Source organism: Lutra lutra, chromosome 8, assembly GCF_902655055.1.
Source record: "Lutra lutra chromosome 8, mLutLut1.2, whole genome shotgun sequence".
Lineage (NCBI taxonomy): Eukaryota > Metazoa > Chordata > Mammalia > Carnivora > Mustelidae > Lutra > Lutra lutra.
Window position 1 is genome coordinate 83,355,489 of NC_062285.1, and position 15,575 is coordinate 83,371,063.

General features: G+C 35.9%; 1 protein-coding gene across 1 annotated transcript in view; it reads right to left on the minus strand.

The window, feature by feature from the left end:
• PIK3C2G (phosphatidylinositol-4-phosphate 3-kinase catalytic subunit type 2 gamma) overlaps positions 1-15,575 on the minus strand; it is a 353,953-nt gene that overhangs the window by 113,322 nt on the left and 225,056 nt on the right. The window contains exons 20-24 of the mRNA XM_047741193.1: positions 15,254-15,361; positions 10,276-10,368; positions 8,715-8,844; positions 3,641-3,777; positions 1,622-1,791 (exon numbers count right to left, since the gene is read on the minus strand). Coding sequence (XP_047597149.1) covers positions 1,622-1,791; positions 3,641-3,777; positions 8,715-8,844; positions 10,276-10,368; positions 15,254-15,361 — 638 coding nt within the window. The remainder of the gene's footprint in view (positions 1-1,621; positions 1,792-3,640; positions 3,778-8,714; positions 8,845-10,275; positions 10,369-15,253; positions 15,362-15,575) is intronic.

The following is a 15,575-nucleotide window of genomic DNA, read 5'->3' on the forward strand; positions in this document are numbered from 1 at the left end:
ATCAATAATCTCAAAGGAAGACAGTGTTAACTTCATTTTTGTTCATCCAATCAATAATTATTGAATGATTGAAGGCTTCCCTATGAATGGTTATTACCTGAAAAGCAATATTAAGAACCTACTATCAGTGAGGATCTGTGCTGGGTACATTTTCCTGCGCCTCAGACATTGCACAAAAAGAGATTTAAAATTGCCATAAGAGGACCTGAATAGACGTTTTTCCAAATAACACATACAAACAGCCAACAGATATATGTAAAGATGCTGCATATCACAGATGATCAGGGAAATGCAAATCAAAACCACAATGAGATATCACCTTACAGCTGTTAGAAAAACTCGTACCAAAAAGCAAGAAGTAACAAATGTTGGTGAGGATATGGAGAAAACAAAACTCTTGTGCTGTTGGTGGGAATGTAAATTGGTTCAGTCACTATGGAAAGCAGCATGAGGGTTCCTCAAAAAACTAAAAACAGAAGTACCATACAATCCAGTAATTCCACTTCGGAGTATTTACATGAAGAAAATGAAAAGATTAATTTGAAAAAATATATGCACCCCTATGTTTATGTTCACCAATAGATGAATGGATAAAGATGTGGCATATATACACAATGGAATATTACTCAGCCATAAAAAAGAAAGAAGTCTTGCTATCATGACAACATGAATGGATCCATAAGGTATCATGCTAGGTGAAATAAATCAGACAGAGAAAGATAAATATCATATGATTTCACTTATGTAAGTGGAATCTGAAAAACAAAACAAAACAAAACAAACAAACAAAAAAAAAAACAGAGACAAATTCATAAATACCCAGAACTGGTAGTTGCCCAAAGTGAGGGCAGTAGGAGATAGCAAAATAGATGAAAGGGATTTATAGGTACAAGCTTCCAGTTATAAAATAAATAAGTCAGAGGGATAAAATGTATATATATAGATATAGATATAGATATAGATATATATACCTATTATATGATAACACTGTGATAACTGTGGGGTGACAGATGGTGACATTTGTGGTGAATATTTTGTAATATATAGAATTGCTGAATCACTATGCTGTACACCTGAAACTAATATAATATTATATGTCAAAAAAACTACCAAATGTAGAAGCAGCAGCAGCTGTTGTAATATTAATAAACGGTTATAGCCTCAGAGACTTGAATGGTAGTTACTCACTAGGTATTTTTGGAATTCTTCAATGCGATTTCAGTGTAGGAAATGTGCTAGTTTTATGATATGTAGACCAGGGGTGGTGATTGCTATGGGCAATATAACAGATGTATTGAGACCATGAATTCATGCCTCATTGTCCATTCAAGGTTTATAAAAAAATGAAAATATTATATTTCAGACAATTCAGCCTAGAATAGGATTAGTGTCTCATGGGAGAAGTTCACTAACAATTTGAGGAAACCTAATTTATTCCATTAACAATCTATGGAAAAAATATTTCCTTTAATCTTATTAGATATATAAACATGTTTGTGTCATTTGGGGGGATGTGAGAGATGGGGAGTCAGTCATTTGCTGGATTCCTATGCCATTACATGTTATACATCACTCTAGGACATTGCTTAATTACTCTAAAAAACATTATTTGTACACTGACCTTTTTATCCCTCCAAATGTTTGTGCATGACCTAGGAATTTTCCAAAGTCAATATGAAACATGTGGCCTGACTTTGTCAGCATGATATTGTCGTTATGCCGGTCACAGACTCCCAGGATGAATGTTACCACACACCAGCCAGCACAGGAATAGAAAAAGTTCTTCAAGGCCTAATCAGTTGAAAAATAATAACACAAAGATAATACACACACAAAGTGAGCAAATGTGTTAGCATCAGAGTTAATGGTAAAAACTATCATAAAAAGCAAAATTACATAATTGAGAACTACTTCTACATCTCAGTTGAGAGAAGATTATGATTAAATGACTGGTTCTGGATATGCTACAGAAGAACATGAAGCAAATTCTTCTTTGGCCTAATGAATGTTTTCCTTGAAATTGTGCAAAATACCCCTTTTACTCAGTTGGTTCTAATTTTCATAGTTTATTGAAGAGGATTCCTGGTGTGGGTTTTTTTGATGTCTCAAATATACAATATTGAATGATTTTTTTCAAGGTAAAAGAAGAAACAATATGGCTCAATATTGCCTATCCCCAGAGAAATTTGAAATATCAATTTTGAATATTTGAATTTTTAATACAGATAAAGCCATATTGAGATTTATGTAATATATTATGTACATCCTTACACATAGGTCATCCACTTGTTGTCCAAAAATGGTTTGGTATGGTCTATATCAGTGAATGTCTTCGTGGGTGGAAGTAGATAACCACTGAGTCAATTGTGGCTTCTGTTTCTTCAAGAAACAGAGGTTTCTTGCCAAAACTACTCTTTATTTTCAAAATGGTCTCCTGGGTATACATCATTTTCATCAATGATGCAACTTTGTAACCAAGGTGTAACCATGAGTGATTGATTGGGCCATGGTAATCGGTCTCGTAGAATGGTGTGGCTGACATGCTAGAGTGGAAATCCGTGTCACTGAACCTAGTTCATGTCTTAGTTCTGGATATCCCAAGATCCTGAACAAGTCATTTAATTTGTCTATCTAGATACTTTTCACTTATAAAATGAAGATAATAAAAGATGCCCTTACATGGTAGCTGTGAAGGGCAAATCTGTGTGAAAACATCTCTAATATAATCCCAGAGATTTGTTCAAAACTCAAGTTATAATTGTGGAAATGGCGAAAAAATAGATTTCAAGATAATGTCATCTTATCTTTGTTATTTGACATCCAAAGGCCTGTAATTTGTTCTACTCCAATCTCACAGAAGCCTGGAATAGATGAACTCTTGGGTCTCTCTATCATGGCCTGTGCTAAGTAGGGTGACCAATCATCCCAGTTTGCTCAGGACTGAGGCATTTCCTAGGATGAAGGAATTTCAGTGCTCTGGACAGTTCCAAACAAATCCAATGTTAGACCATATTCTATCTTTGTGTGAATTAGTATAAAGGTGCCTTTGCCTTTGGGTACATCCTGTTGTACCAGTTCATGCCCTGGCAAGTGGAACAAAGCCTGGCTTTAACCAACTCATCCCATTAGCTGGGAGCTCTGGTATAGGGCAGAACCTGCACAACTGTATACTGCAGGCCAGATGCCAGCATGAAGTTAAGTGGGAAAAATGTTTGCAGTTAAATAAAACACTACATTTTGTAAAGTTCTGAGATATTAAAAAAAAAAAAACAAACTACTATGCCTTCTGCAAACATTGAAAGAAGAAGGCTTAAAAAGGTAGGGCTCAGCAGAAGAAATGCATTGCAAAGGAAGGAGGGGGATTTATAGAAATGGGAGATTGTGTACAGGCATGCAGAGGTAACTTGAAAGAGTAATTTCAAGGAGCATCATCTCAGCAGAGATAGCTGTAAGAAGTAAAACCAAATGCAGAAATTTTATCTAGTTAATATACCATTTAAACTGGGATATTATTACTAAGCTAATGACTGAGTACACTCAAGGTGTACTTAATTTACTTTTTCATCAACTACAATAGCTAATGATCCAGAGCATATTCTGATTTATCACCTTATTTAAAATTAACTACAGCAGGACAAACCTTTTCATAATCTTCCTTTAAATGGTTGTGCTGGCTGAACCACTTCTTGATTGTGTTTTCCTTCAAAGGTCCAATCAGCCCAGCATGGCGATGAATCTTTGCTAGGGTTATGGCATCGGGTACCATCTGCACCAATCCTGGTGGATTAAAAAAGAGATTATAGAAGTATTCTGACTTCCCAGGATGAGGAATACTTAGGAAACACGTCTTGATCTATGCAGCAACAATAATCGCACTAATGTGAGTTACCCTATTCTTGGCAAAACTTCTTTTCTGAAGGAGCCTTATCTAGATGGCCTTCTTTCTAATTTTTCTGAATCCTGGGGAGCAATGAGGTTGCTTGTAGTGTTTGGATCAGATCTTTCAGAAGAATCTTTACTGTTTTTTCTTGAACTACAGTAGAGACCCAGTCTAAATGGTCTCAAAGAGTTCCCACTGAGTCAATGAGGTAGTGGGTTAATTAACATATGACTTGTGCATTCATTTGCAGTTTAAGGGAGGACATTCAAATTTGTATAACAAGCATAATTATGATGAAAAAGAACCAAATACAATCTCTATAACAAATATGTCAAATATATTATAAAAATTAATATTCAGGTTAATAAAATCTTCACCCTTAAATGTCCCTTTCCTAGGAGTGAACAGAATAACAGCAGTAAACATGTGGAGAGCCACCTGCTCCTTCCTTTTCAGTCAACATTAAAGAGAAACTATGGTAATAATTTTTTAAAGGAGAAGCATATATTGATTGAACTTCAGTAGAACCCTTGCCCCACTGACCATGTATCCATCAAAGACTGCGTCCCTTTCTTTCATTGTGTTCCTAGATTATTATAATGCAAATATTTTCAGATCTTCTGATTTTATTATGCACAGAAGAGCAATTTAGACCCATATTTAAATCTGTCCCAGGACTAATGTGCACAAAACAACCTGTAATATACAGTTCTATAAATAAAATCATTGAAAGACATAAAAGTTTAGAATTCCTGATTTCCACAATTTTGGCAATGCAAGAGCTGAAAACTCAAATGTCCTAAGGGACCAAAGACCCAAATGTAACTATATGAAAAGAGACATGGTTGAATTTTTAAAACTGTTTTCATGATCTATCTTAAAAACATTTGAATTAAACAACGAGCAAACAAATTGTCCTGGCAAATGATACACTTCTCTGTACTGGATTTGGCCAGTAGTAACTGGTTGCAGCCTTAATCTAGCTTAATAGTTAATAGCCCAGTTGTGACCTTTAGGCCTCTACGTTGCTGGATCGGAAACATGGGGACAAGGGGAATGGGAATAGAATACGGAATGGTTGCAGAAATAACTTGTAGAGAGAGAGAGAAGGAAAGAAAGAGAGGAAGGGAGGAAGGAAGGAAAGAAGGAAGGAAGGGACTAACTAACTTAACACTCCAGAAGTAAATCTTGGGCGTATTCTTAATATTATAGCCAACAGTATTTGGCTCTTGTGCAGATTTTCTCATGTGTATTAACTGAGATAGCAAATGTAAAGCATTTGCATGTAGTAGTAATGTTATTGCTTTAGAAAGAGGTGATTTCTTTCTTCCTAATCCTGAACATTTCCCTCCTCATTCTTCCTCCACTTAATACTTGCAAAGGGAAATCACCTCCTATCTGGCTCCTTTGTGCTTCACTGCCTCACATCTGACCGTGACCAAAATTAAGATTTACATTATTAGCACCATTTAGATACTGTGCTCTAGCAATGTCAGTTACTTTTAAGATCACATTTGTCTTTAGGGAACTAATCTTTGCTAAATCCCAAGCCATTTATCATAACACTTACATTGCTGACTACTCTGAAAACCTTGCACCTAATTTATAATAATCATGGTGGCTAAATTTTGTGTATCGATTAAAATCATAAATTATATTTTATACCTTTTAAACTAGTATGTATGACACACCTTTTAAATACTTATAACAATTCTGTGTGCACTGAGTAATATGTGTAGTTCTTTTCTTGTAGTCCTCTAATGCAAAGTTACTCCAATTTTAGTGCATATATGTATCACTTGGGGACCTTGTTAAAATGCAGGTTCTAATTCTTTAGGGTGGGGGTAAGGCCTGAGATTCTGCATTTATAACAAGCTCCCAGGTGATGTCAACACTGCTGGACCATGGGTCACATTTTAAATAGCAGGGTTCTTAGGGACAAAACTTTTAAAGGTGGTATCACATAAGGCAGTGGCTCTCAAAATGATGCATAAGAAACACTGGAGCAGCTTTTTATGGTCACAGAGACTTGAGAACTCCCTCCCCTCTTCAATGCCTAAGTAGAAAACCTGATTTAGTACTTGGTTGGGGCCTAGGCTCTGGATTTCCCTAAGTAATTTTAATGCCCATCAAATTTGGAGAGCCAGCATGGAGGACAAGGGGAGATGGAGAGGAGAAGGGAGTTGAGGGAAATTGGAAGGGGAGGTGAACCATGAGAGACTGTGGACTCTGAAAAGCGATCTGAGAATTTTGAAGGGGTGGGGGGTGGGGGGTTGGGGGCACCAGGTGGTGGGTATTGTAGAGGGCACGGATTGCATGGAGCACTGGGTGTGGTGCAAAAATAATGAATACTGTTATGCTGAAAAAAAATAAAAAATTAAAAAAAAATGGAAAAAAAAAATTTGGAGAGCCAGTAATAAAATAAATCTTAAAGAATTTTTATTTGCCCTGACAGTCTCCCCCAAAGCTCCTAGGACATCATATACAAAGTAGCCATGAGAATTATAATCAACAATAATGTTGATAAAGCCATGCAAACTTCTGGCCTTGAATGTACTGTCCTTTATGGGCAGCAACTCTGTTTAGCTCATTTTAGTATTTCTAATCTTACTTTGTTATATACATATATATCTTTTTTAAAGATTTAATTAATTAATTTATTTGAGAAAGAGAGAGAATTGAGAGAGAGAGCATGAGAGGGGGAAGGTCACAGGAAGAAGCAGACTCCCCGCTGAGCAGGGAGCTTGATGCAGGACTCGATCCCAGAACTCTGGGATCATGACCTGAGCTGAAGGCAGTCACTCAACCAACTGAGCCACTCAGGCACCCTGCAAGATTTCTTGAAAAAAACAGATATTCAGTAAGTCTTGGAAGCATATTAAAAATGGAACCTGATCTCCTAAACATGATGTTTGCTTTAATGATCGCTATTTTTCTTGAAAAAGTATTTTGCCAGTATAATGCCCTTTCAAATCCTAACAACTATAGATGATTATTGGTAGATATGAGGGATTAATAGCTTGTTTTTTGACATCTGCAACTTTGGGCAAGTCTACATTCATTTTGCAGAGTCATTTTATTAACTTTAAAAGATTTAGACTCTGCTAAATTCTATAATTTTAAACTGTAAATGAGTACATGCAATTGAAGAATTTCACTGAGGTCCATGATATATTCAATTTCTGAAGAAAAGGTAATCTATGTGACATCAAAAAGTTCAGTTTGGCTCATCTAGCTTTATTCTTACTCTTTCAATACATAGGATTTGAAAGAATTAGGTCACTTTATGTAAGAAAAAGGAGAGTAAATGCAAGGAATAGCACTCTCACAGTATCAATGATACTCTTAGGAACTAGAGCTTTGGAAAGGGTTCAGGGGTGGATACTTGTCATGAAAGCAAGAGCTCTATTATCAAAATCAAAATAATTGGGTAGTATGACTGTTACAGAGTTAGCCGGAAGTATTAGGTTGCAAGTTAAGCCAACATGGAGGTGCTTCCAAACATTTGGCTGGGGTGCTGAGCTTTGTGGTGGACCTCAGAGGTACTGGGGGGAGGACAGTGATAGTTTTTCTGTTAGAGTTAAATTGTAGTTTTGCCTGAATAACAACCACCACCACCACCACCACAACAACTACATGGTTCTAGGTCCGTTCCCTAGTTCTACTGTTTTTTTCTTTTTAAGATTTTATTTATTTATGTGACAGAGAAAGACACAGAAAGAGAGGGAACACAAGCAGGGGGAGTGGGAGAGAGAAAAGCAAGCCTCCCGCTGAGCAGGGAGTCTGATGCAGGGCTTGATCCCAGGACCCCAGGATCATGACCTGAGCCCAAGGCAGATGCTTAATCACTGAGCCACCCAGGTGCCCCTAGTTCTATGATTTTTTATCCTTTTGTTTATGCTGTTGTATTTGCTATCCTACCAAGTAGTTGAATGAAATTCTAAGTGGCAGTGACCACATTCAAAGAAGATTATAAGGTATCTGGGGAATTATTTCTTCAATTTAGCGTGATTGGAATTAAGTGCAAATTTTACTTGTGATGGTAGTAATTTGGGTGGCCCATTGATGTTACTTTCATTGAAAATGTGTATTAAATGTAATTATATTTCCATATTAATATCTTGGCTTTAAAGGAAAATAAGTATGTTCAAAATTTGCATGTTTGGTCATCTTTGACTACTGAAATTATGATTTATTTAAAAGTCTTTTAGAGGGGCACCTGGGTGGCTCAGTGGGTTAAAGCCTCTGCCTTCAGCTCAGGTCATGATCCCAGGGTCCTGGGATAGAGCTGGCATAGGGCTCTCTGCTCAGTGGGGAGCCTGCTTCCTCCTCTCACTCTCTGCCTGCCTCTCTGCCTACTTGTGATCTGTCAAAAAAATAATAAAAAAAACTTTAAAAAAAAGTCTTTTAGAAATTAAATGCAGATTTATAATGTATTTAGATAGTTCAGAACTCATTCAAGCATTTGCAACTTTGTAAATTTTGTGTTAATAGGCAACAAATTGAATTTTTTGAACGAATAAGCTCTTCTGTTATTATTTTTTTAAAAAAGAAAAAACATACAAAAGACACACAAAAGGACACCACAGTTAACATTTGGATTGTCAAAATCCTAATTAATATCAAAAAGACAATATATTCTTTGACATCCTAAATTACTTTGACTTACCCACTTTTGAAAATAATTATTTTTAAGAAAAAAGAATGACGTACGGTTCTTTTGACTTTAAAATTTATAGTCTAAAATGAAGGCTGTGGAAAGTTTGGTGTCATGTTACCAGTGAATGTTTAAGATAAATAATATAAGTCATATCACTTTCTAATCTATACTGACCTTGACCTTTCCCTGTGGATAGGCATCTATAAATGATCATTTGCATATCCAGGCCTTCCCGCAGCCAAATATTGTCTATCACTTGAATAATCTGCAGAACAAGCATATCCTGACGAAGATCATCTCCAGCCTGTTAAAAACAAAATTAGAGACTCTGGATTTCTCTTTGAGTTCCATTAAAGGCCTTCAAATATGATATATATCATTTCTTTCCTCAGATACATTTCCAGCCCAAGTTAGGATGGTTACAGTTGTTTTGTTAGTATTAAGAACACCTTGTGTTTCTGAGAGAGGATCAAAGAAAATAAGAACTTTCCTTTAAATGATTACAGAAGCTTCAGCCATCAAACTAGAAGTTGCTTGGAAAGTTGTTCACTGATAATAATCTTTCAATTTATCATCCATGTGTGATATCTTAGATTCAAAATCTAGTGAAGAGAGGCTTGATGAATGTTTATTCAAATCTCTCATCCAAGAGAGATTTCTTTCTAACTAAAATATTATTTGGTATGCCATAAATGTACATGCTGTTATAGAGCTGGAATACCAAGAGCTTCTTGATGAGGAGTATAAACGGCACATATAGGATTCATCAGACTTTAAATCATTGAATTCTCATATTATGAAGGTGGTTAAGTGTTCACAATAAATAGCTTTTGATCATAATAAATGATTAAGGAGCAATTTTTCTTGCATAGGTAAAGGAAATGGAACATGTCCAAAGGGGAAGGATACTTTTCTGCTTTTAAAGTAAGAGGTTTGGTTTTGAAAATGCTTTCTAAATTATATGCAAAAAAAATATTCCAAGATGCAATTTTGTGGTATTTTTTTCTTCACCCAAAATGCAGTATTTCATGACCATCAATGCTTGAAGTTACACAAGTCAAAGCCAAAGTATGGGTGTGCTAAAAATTATCTTCAAAAATAGTCAAAATCCACCAAATAATTTACTCTGAGACCTAGTTGTCTGGTTTGGCTGAACACTTGATTAAATTAACCAAATGGCTCCAAAGTCTTCCTTTTCACTCATAGCTTCTTATTTGGTCCCTCTTTCCAACTTGCCCCAAACTCTTTTACTACCTTTTACTCTACTTTCCTATGGGATTCATGATAAAGACTGATTTGGCCTCTATTTATTTGAAAAGAAGAAAGTAATCCAATTTACTAAAATAAGCAAGTACCTGCAGAATAGAATTTTATGTTTCATTAACATATCATTTGAATTTTACCTAATATTGATTCTAATTTAGTATCTAAATCAAAGAAAACTCTCTCACTAGGAGTTCCCCACACATTCCACTTCCTGTGCCACTCAAAAGTGTATAATTTCACTTACTGAAACATATCTTCTCAAGTTTTGCACTGCAGGTTCACTAGCTTGAGCCAGTAATTATTGATTTATTGTTAATCATTGACATGTTCTATAATTCTGTAAAAATGCAGAATCAAAAATAACTGGAATCCTCTATGCTGTCATCAGAGGAAAGTAACTATAATAATTTCTTTTTGCAAGAAATAAATCAATAATTCTACCTGTGAAATCAATCTGATGTTTTTGTACCTTAAAAATGACACTGATGTTTTTGCCCATTGGGTTAGCATTGATGAAAGTAATCTTCAATGGCAAAGCATGAGATGTGAAATACGAACATGCCTATAGAAAGAGAAGAGAAAAATGGTGAGCAAAATAAACCAAAAAGAACCCTTTCCCTGAAATCATGGGCTTCTTGCATAATATGTTATGTAAGAAAATATAACACATATGTATAATTTTTATACTTTGGAACAAAGAAACATATTTATTAAAAACAACAATAGAACAACTTTGGTCTACTAACCAAAGCCTTTACTTAGAAACTGAAAATGTAGCTTCTTGGCAGTTTGTAAATCTTTAACTACTCTTTTTCTCACTGAACAGTGGTGATATGTTGGAGGTTTAAATAAACTAAGTAGTATGTAGACATTGTGTTTATGATAGTTGATTAATATCTAAAATTGCTATTCAAAAATATATTTCCTTTTAATTATTTCTTCCCTGCAGAATTCTTTTTTTTTTAAGATTTTATTTATTTATTTGACAGACAGAGAGCACAAGTAGGCAGAGAGGCAGGCAGAGAGAGAGGAGGAAGCAGGCTCCCTGCTGAGCAGAGAGCCCCATGCAGGGCTTGATCCCAGGACCCTGGGACCATGACCTGAGCCGAAGGCAGAGGCTTTAACCCGCTGAGCCACCCAGGCACCTCATTCCCTGCAAAATTCTTTAAGGAAATATGGTTTTAGGGTTAAGAAAGACTGAGTTCAAATTTGAACTCTGTAACTTTAAGATATATGGCCTAATAGATATAAAAGACCTTCTACAGTGCAGCTCCTGACACTAATTAGGTACTTCAAAAATAATATTGCATTCTTTTTCTCTTTTAGTTAATGAGTATTTTCTTACCTTTATAAATAACAGTACAACATATGTTTCCTCCTTCCCTTTCTTTCAGTTACACTTTGCATTTCCATTTTCAGCTTTATGATATTGACTACTTTCCATTATACTTTTCTTGTTGCTTATTTTCCTTTTATGTTTTTACATCTAATTGAGTGTTAAAAGGTTGTATGTCTTTAGGCTATTAGAGACTTCATGTTGACAGCAAAGAGTTAAATCAATACTAAATAAAGAAAAAGAACTTGATGGTTTCAATTTATCAACTTAGTAAAATATGACATCAATGCATGTTGAAGGATCAGTAATGTCATTATTTTTTGAGAAGTCCGAAATCAGTATAAACAGAGAGGAAAGAATATATATTTTTAACCTAACCTATGAACACAAATCTAACCTAATCCCTAAGAAATAGAAACCCTTGCTTTACTGATTCAATTTGAGGTTTATAGAAAATGGATGAGGCTGCTTATTAAGTAATGAATTCTTGCTTTGAGAATCAGTCAATCAGTGAACATATGACCTTCTGTCACGGTATTGAATTAGGAAATCCTGTATTAGTCCAGAAATGAGTCTAGATCAGTGGTTTTCAAACTGAGACCCTCAATTCTTGGGGGTCTCTCTGAGGCATCCTAAGTCCAGGGAAGAGAAAAAGGGCAAAGGCAGGATGAAGACAAGGCTTAGCCCTTCTTCTTAATTACATCACTTGGAGCTATTTTACCTTCATTGTTTTATATTTTGGTTTTCACATGCAGTATACTTTTTGAGACTCATGCAAAAAATATTCATATTTGACAACTAATATGGACAAACCATTATCTATGTGATATCAGAGGTACTATATCTACTCCCTAAGAGCCTACAGAAAGTTGGTATGAACACACATGCATTAAGCTGAAAATAATTTACAAGGCCATTTATCGCAGTTGGATGAAGAAGTACTTAAAGAAGAGAAGTCTTTCAGAGATGAGGTGGATTTGAAGATTGTGGAACTTGGATTAGCAAAAATGTTTTTAAAAAGGTTTTCTAGGTAGGGAAAAGCAAACAATGAGAACTTAGATTAGATGTTAAAAGTGGACTGCAAGGGCCGCAACCAGGAGATGGGAAAGAATGAGTTGGAGTCTTGGAAGATAATTTTATGTAAATGGTGAGATAAAAAAAACTAGAATAGAGAAAAGAATACAGGAAGAGCTGGAATAGAGAAAGAAAGATATGACCTTGTTCTTGAGAAGCACACACTAATGACATAGATTTAAAATAGTTTTAAAAAAGGAAAGAAACCTATTAGTAAATGAAGTGTGTGGTCCTTACTTTTTCAGGAGTGGGGAAGGATTACATTATGTTACAACCATTTTCCCAAATGGTCCATTCCCTAGTGATGGAAAGGGAGATAAGAAATGGTTCACTGTAATTAGAGGTTCCAAGGAGAGACAAGGGTAAAAATTCTTTGAAAGAGAGCTTAACTCAAAGTTAAGATCTTTGTCTTCTGTCTTGGAGAGCCATGTGTTAAAAAGTAGATTGGCCTGAGTGCATCTCCCCAGTGTAGTTTGCAGATGGTGATTAAAATAGAATATTGACTATAGGCTTTCCCATAGTCATACATTCATAAGGCTTCTCTCTAGTGTGAACTCTCTGATGCCTGATAAACTGTTGAACTATCACTAATGGCTTTCCCACAATCATTGCATTTATGAAGTTTCTCCCCAGATGGGTTCTCTGACATTGTAAAGTTGATGCTATCACCAAAGACCATTCATAGGATTTTTCACTAGTGTGAATTCTCTGTTATATAACGAAATGTGAGTCCTGACTGCATATTTTCCATACTTATGGGGTTTTATGCTTGTGTGAAGTTGGGTGACATAAAACAAGACATTTACTCTGACTGAATATTTGCCACACTGCGTTCCAAATGTTTTTCTCTGGTCTGAATTTGCTCACAGCCAACAAGTTGAGAGTTCTGATTGAAGCCTTTCCTTGCTGCCTGCATTTATTGTGCTTGTTGTCCAGTTATGGAGGCTCTGATGTCAAATACGACATCTACCCTCACTGAACACCTTACTATGTTCGTTATACTTTCAGGGTTTCTTCCCAGTATGGATTCTCTGGTGGTCAAAATGGTTTCTGTTGGAACAGAGAGCTTGCCCTCACTCATGTCGCCTGTAATGTTTCTCACTAATGTGAAATACTTGATTTTAGAAAAGGATTTTATTCTGAATGAAAGCCTCCTGTACTCATGAAATTTATGTCTTCTCTTGAGGATGAGTTATTTGAGGGTCAATGAGTAGGGAAATCTGAGTGAAGGTTTTTATGCATAAAGCACATTTATAAGGCCTTTTTTTTTTCTCTAATTATGGAATCTCTGATATTGAATGAGATGGGAGTAGTGATGACGAGTCTTCCCATGCTTGCTGCATTCATAGGGCTTCCCTGCTTAGTAGATTCTCAAATGAACCATTGACCAAGGAGTGCCTCTAAATGTCTTATCATATTCATTACACTCTTAGAGGCTCTTTCCAGAATGGATCCTATGATGCAGGCTCTGACTGAAACTGCCACACTCGCCACATCTTCAGATGTGATGTATGTTCCTTTAAACTTCCTTGTTCTGCAGGACTGTAGGATGGACTAAAATGGACTAAAATGTTCCCCAGGAGGGAGTGTCACCTGGCCACATCTGCCCTGTTTATTCCTCTACACACAGGTGCCCAGCATTGTGCCAGGCACAGCTGGCCACAGCAAATGGAGAAAAGAGGGAGCTTTACTTGGCATACTTTCCAGACTCAGGGAAAGTACTACTGTCTGCAGGTAGATATAGGAAAGGAGTGTGGCTCAGCTCCTGGGCTAGGGGTGGCGATCCTCAGCCTGACCATTCCACACAGGCATGCACAGCAACCACCCATTAGAGCTGATAACCCATACCTCCAAGGTCTACCAAAACCAAGACTCATATGGAATTTTAACAGAAAATTGTTCTACTCCTTAAACAACAGTAAACCAAGGAAACAGAAACAAAAAAAATCACAATCTAGACTCAATGAATCATACTGTTCTTTGTACTTTAAGATACTACGTCTTTGAAATGTTGCATTTCCCTGTATTTGCAACATTAATCAGTGGACATTGCTAATGATTAAAAAGTTACACATTTTTAAAAATCAGCAATGAATTTGGGTTTTAGCCCAGGTAGACATATCACAGTCTGTGGAATTTGATGTCTTATTCTGTTATTTTTCAAAAATATGCTTGCATAGCATATTAGGAAAGTTTCCGAGGCAGCAAAGTTGTAAAGGTAACAATGCCAACTTTTTAGCAAAACTTTTTACATTCATATTAATAATGGTCTAGTTTTTAATAATGGTCTAGTTCCTAATTACTGGATTTGTTTTCTTGATTGTATTATGATGTCAGTCAAGTAACATTTATTATACATGTGTGATAGTTTAACCTCTTCACCTCTAAGTCTCACTTACCAATCCTGCCTCTATTAGTGCTTTCTACTCTTGGGCCCTTGAGAAGGAGGCTAATAAAGTTAATGGAGATAAAAGGAGAAAGAATGATTCTAAGTTGGAGAAGTGTGACTGACAGAGCCTGAGCAAGAGAAAGAAATTGTTTCTGATACCAGGAAGGTCACTCCAGGCATAAGTTAAGTCACAAAATATATTATATGGTACACTGACACGTGAGTCAATGAATTTTAAATTAAATAAAAACTGACATGTTGTAGCTAATAATATCCTAGTGTACTAGGCATGGCTATGCACATAATCTAAATAAGCATGAAATTAAAGCCAGCCTGCATAAGGTCAGCAAATCAACCATTTTGAATAAATTGAGAAATCAATTTAGTGAGCAGTATCTTTATTTTTTTTTTTAATTTATTTTTACTGAACTGATAGTATATTTCTAGACCAACAAATCATGTGATGAGGCCAGTGCGATCTCAACCTTACACAGTGCAACACTTAGCTTGGATGGGATTTGATTACTTTTTCTTAAAATTTTTGCAATGACAATTTACAAGTTGTTTTTTGCCACTTCAAAAACACAGGGTGAGCTAAACAACACCAAACAAAAATACTCAACTTATCTACTGAATAAACTGACTTACATCACAATCAACACCCTTTACACACAGGGCAGGGTTCAGAGGAAGGTGACAGGTCTTTATACACTGAAAGAATTCTTCTAGTCTGCCAATCTCTTTCTTTAGTACCTCCTGTGAAAAAATCAGTTGAAAAAGCATCTTAGAAACTGTTAAGAATTTGACTTTAAGTTATAATTTTCTTCTATTGATTAAATAGACTCTTTAATTCAGGGGTTGCACACTTGGATGCTCTGGGGTCAGGTAGATGAGATAGCCACATATAAGGAAGCAGAGGGCTAAAGACAATAGGGAGTGGGAGGGGGGATGGGGAGCTAAAGAGTTCATG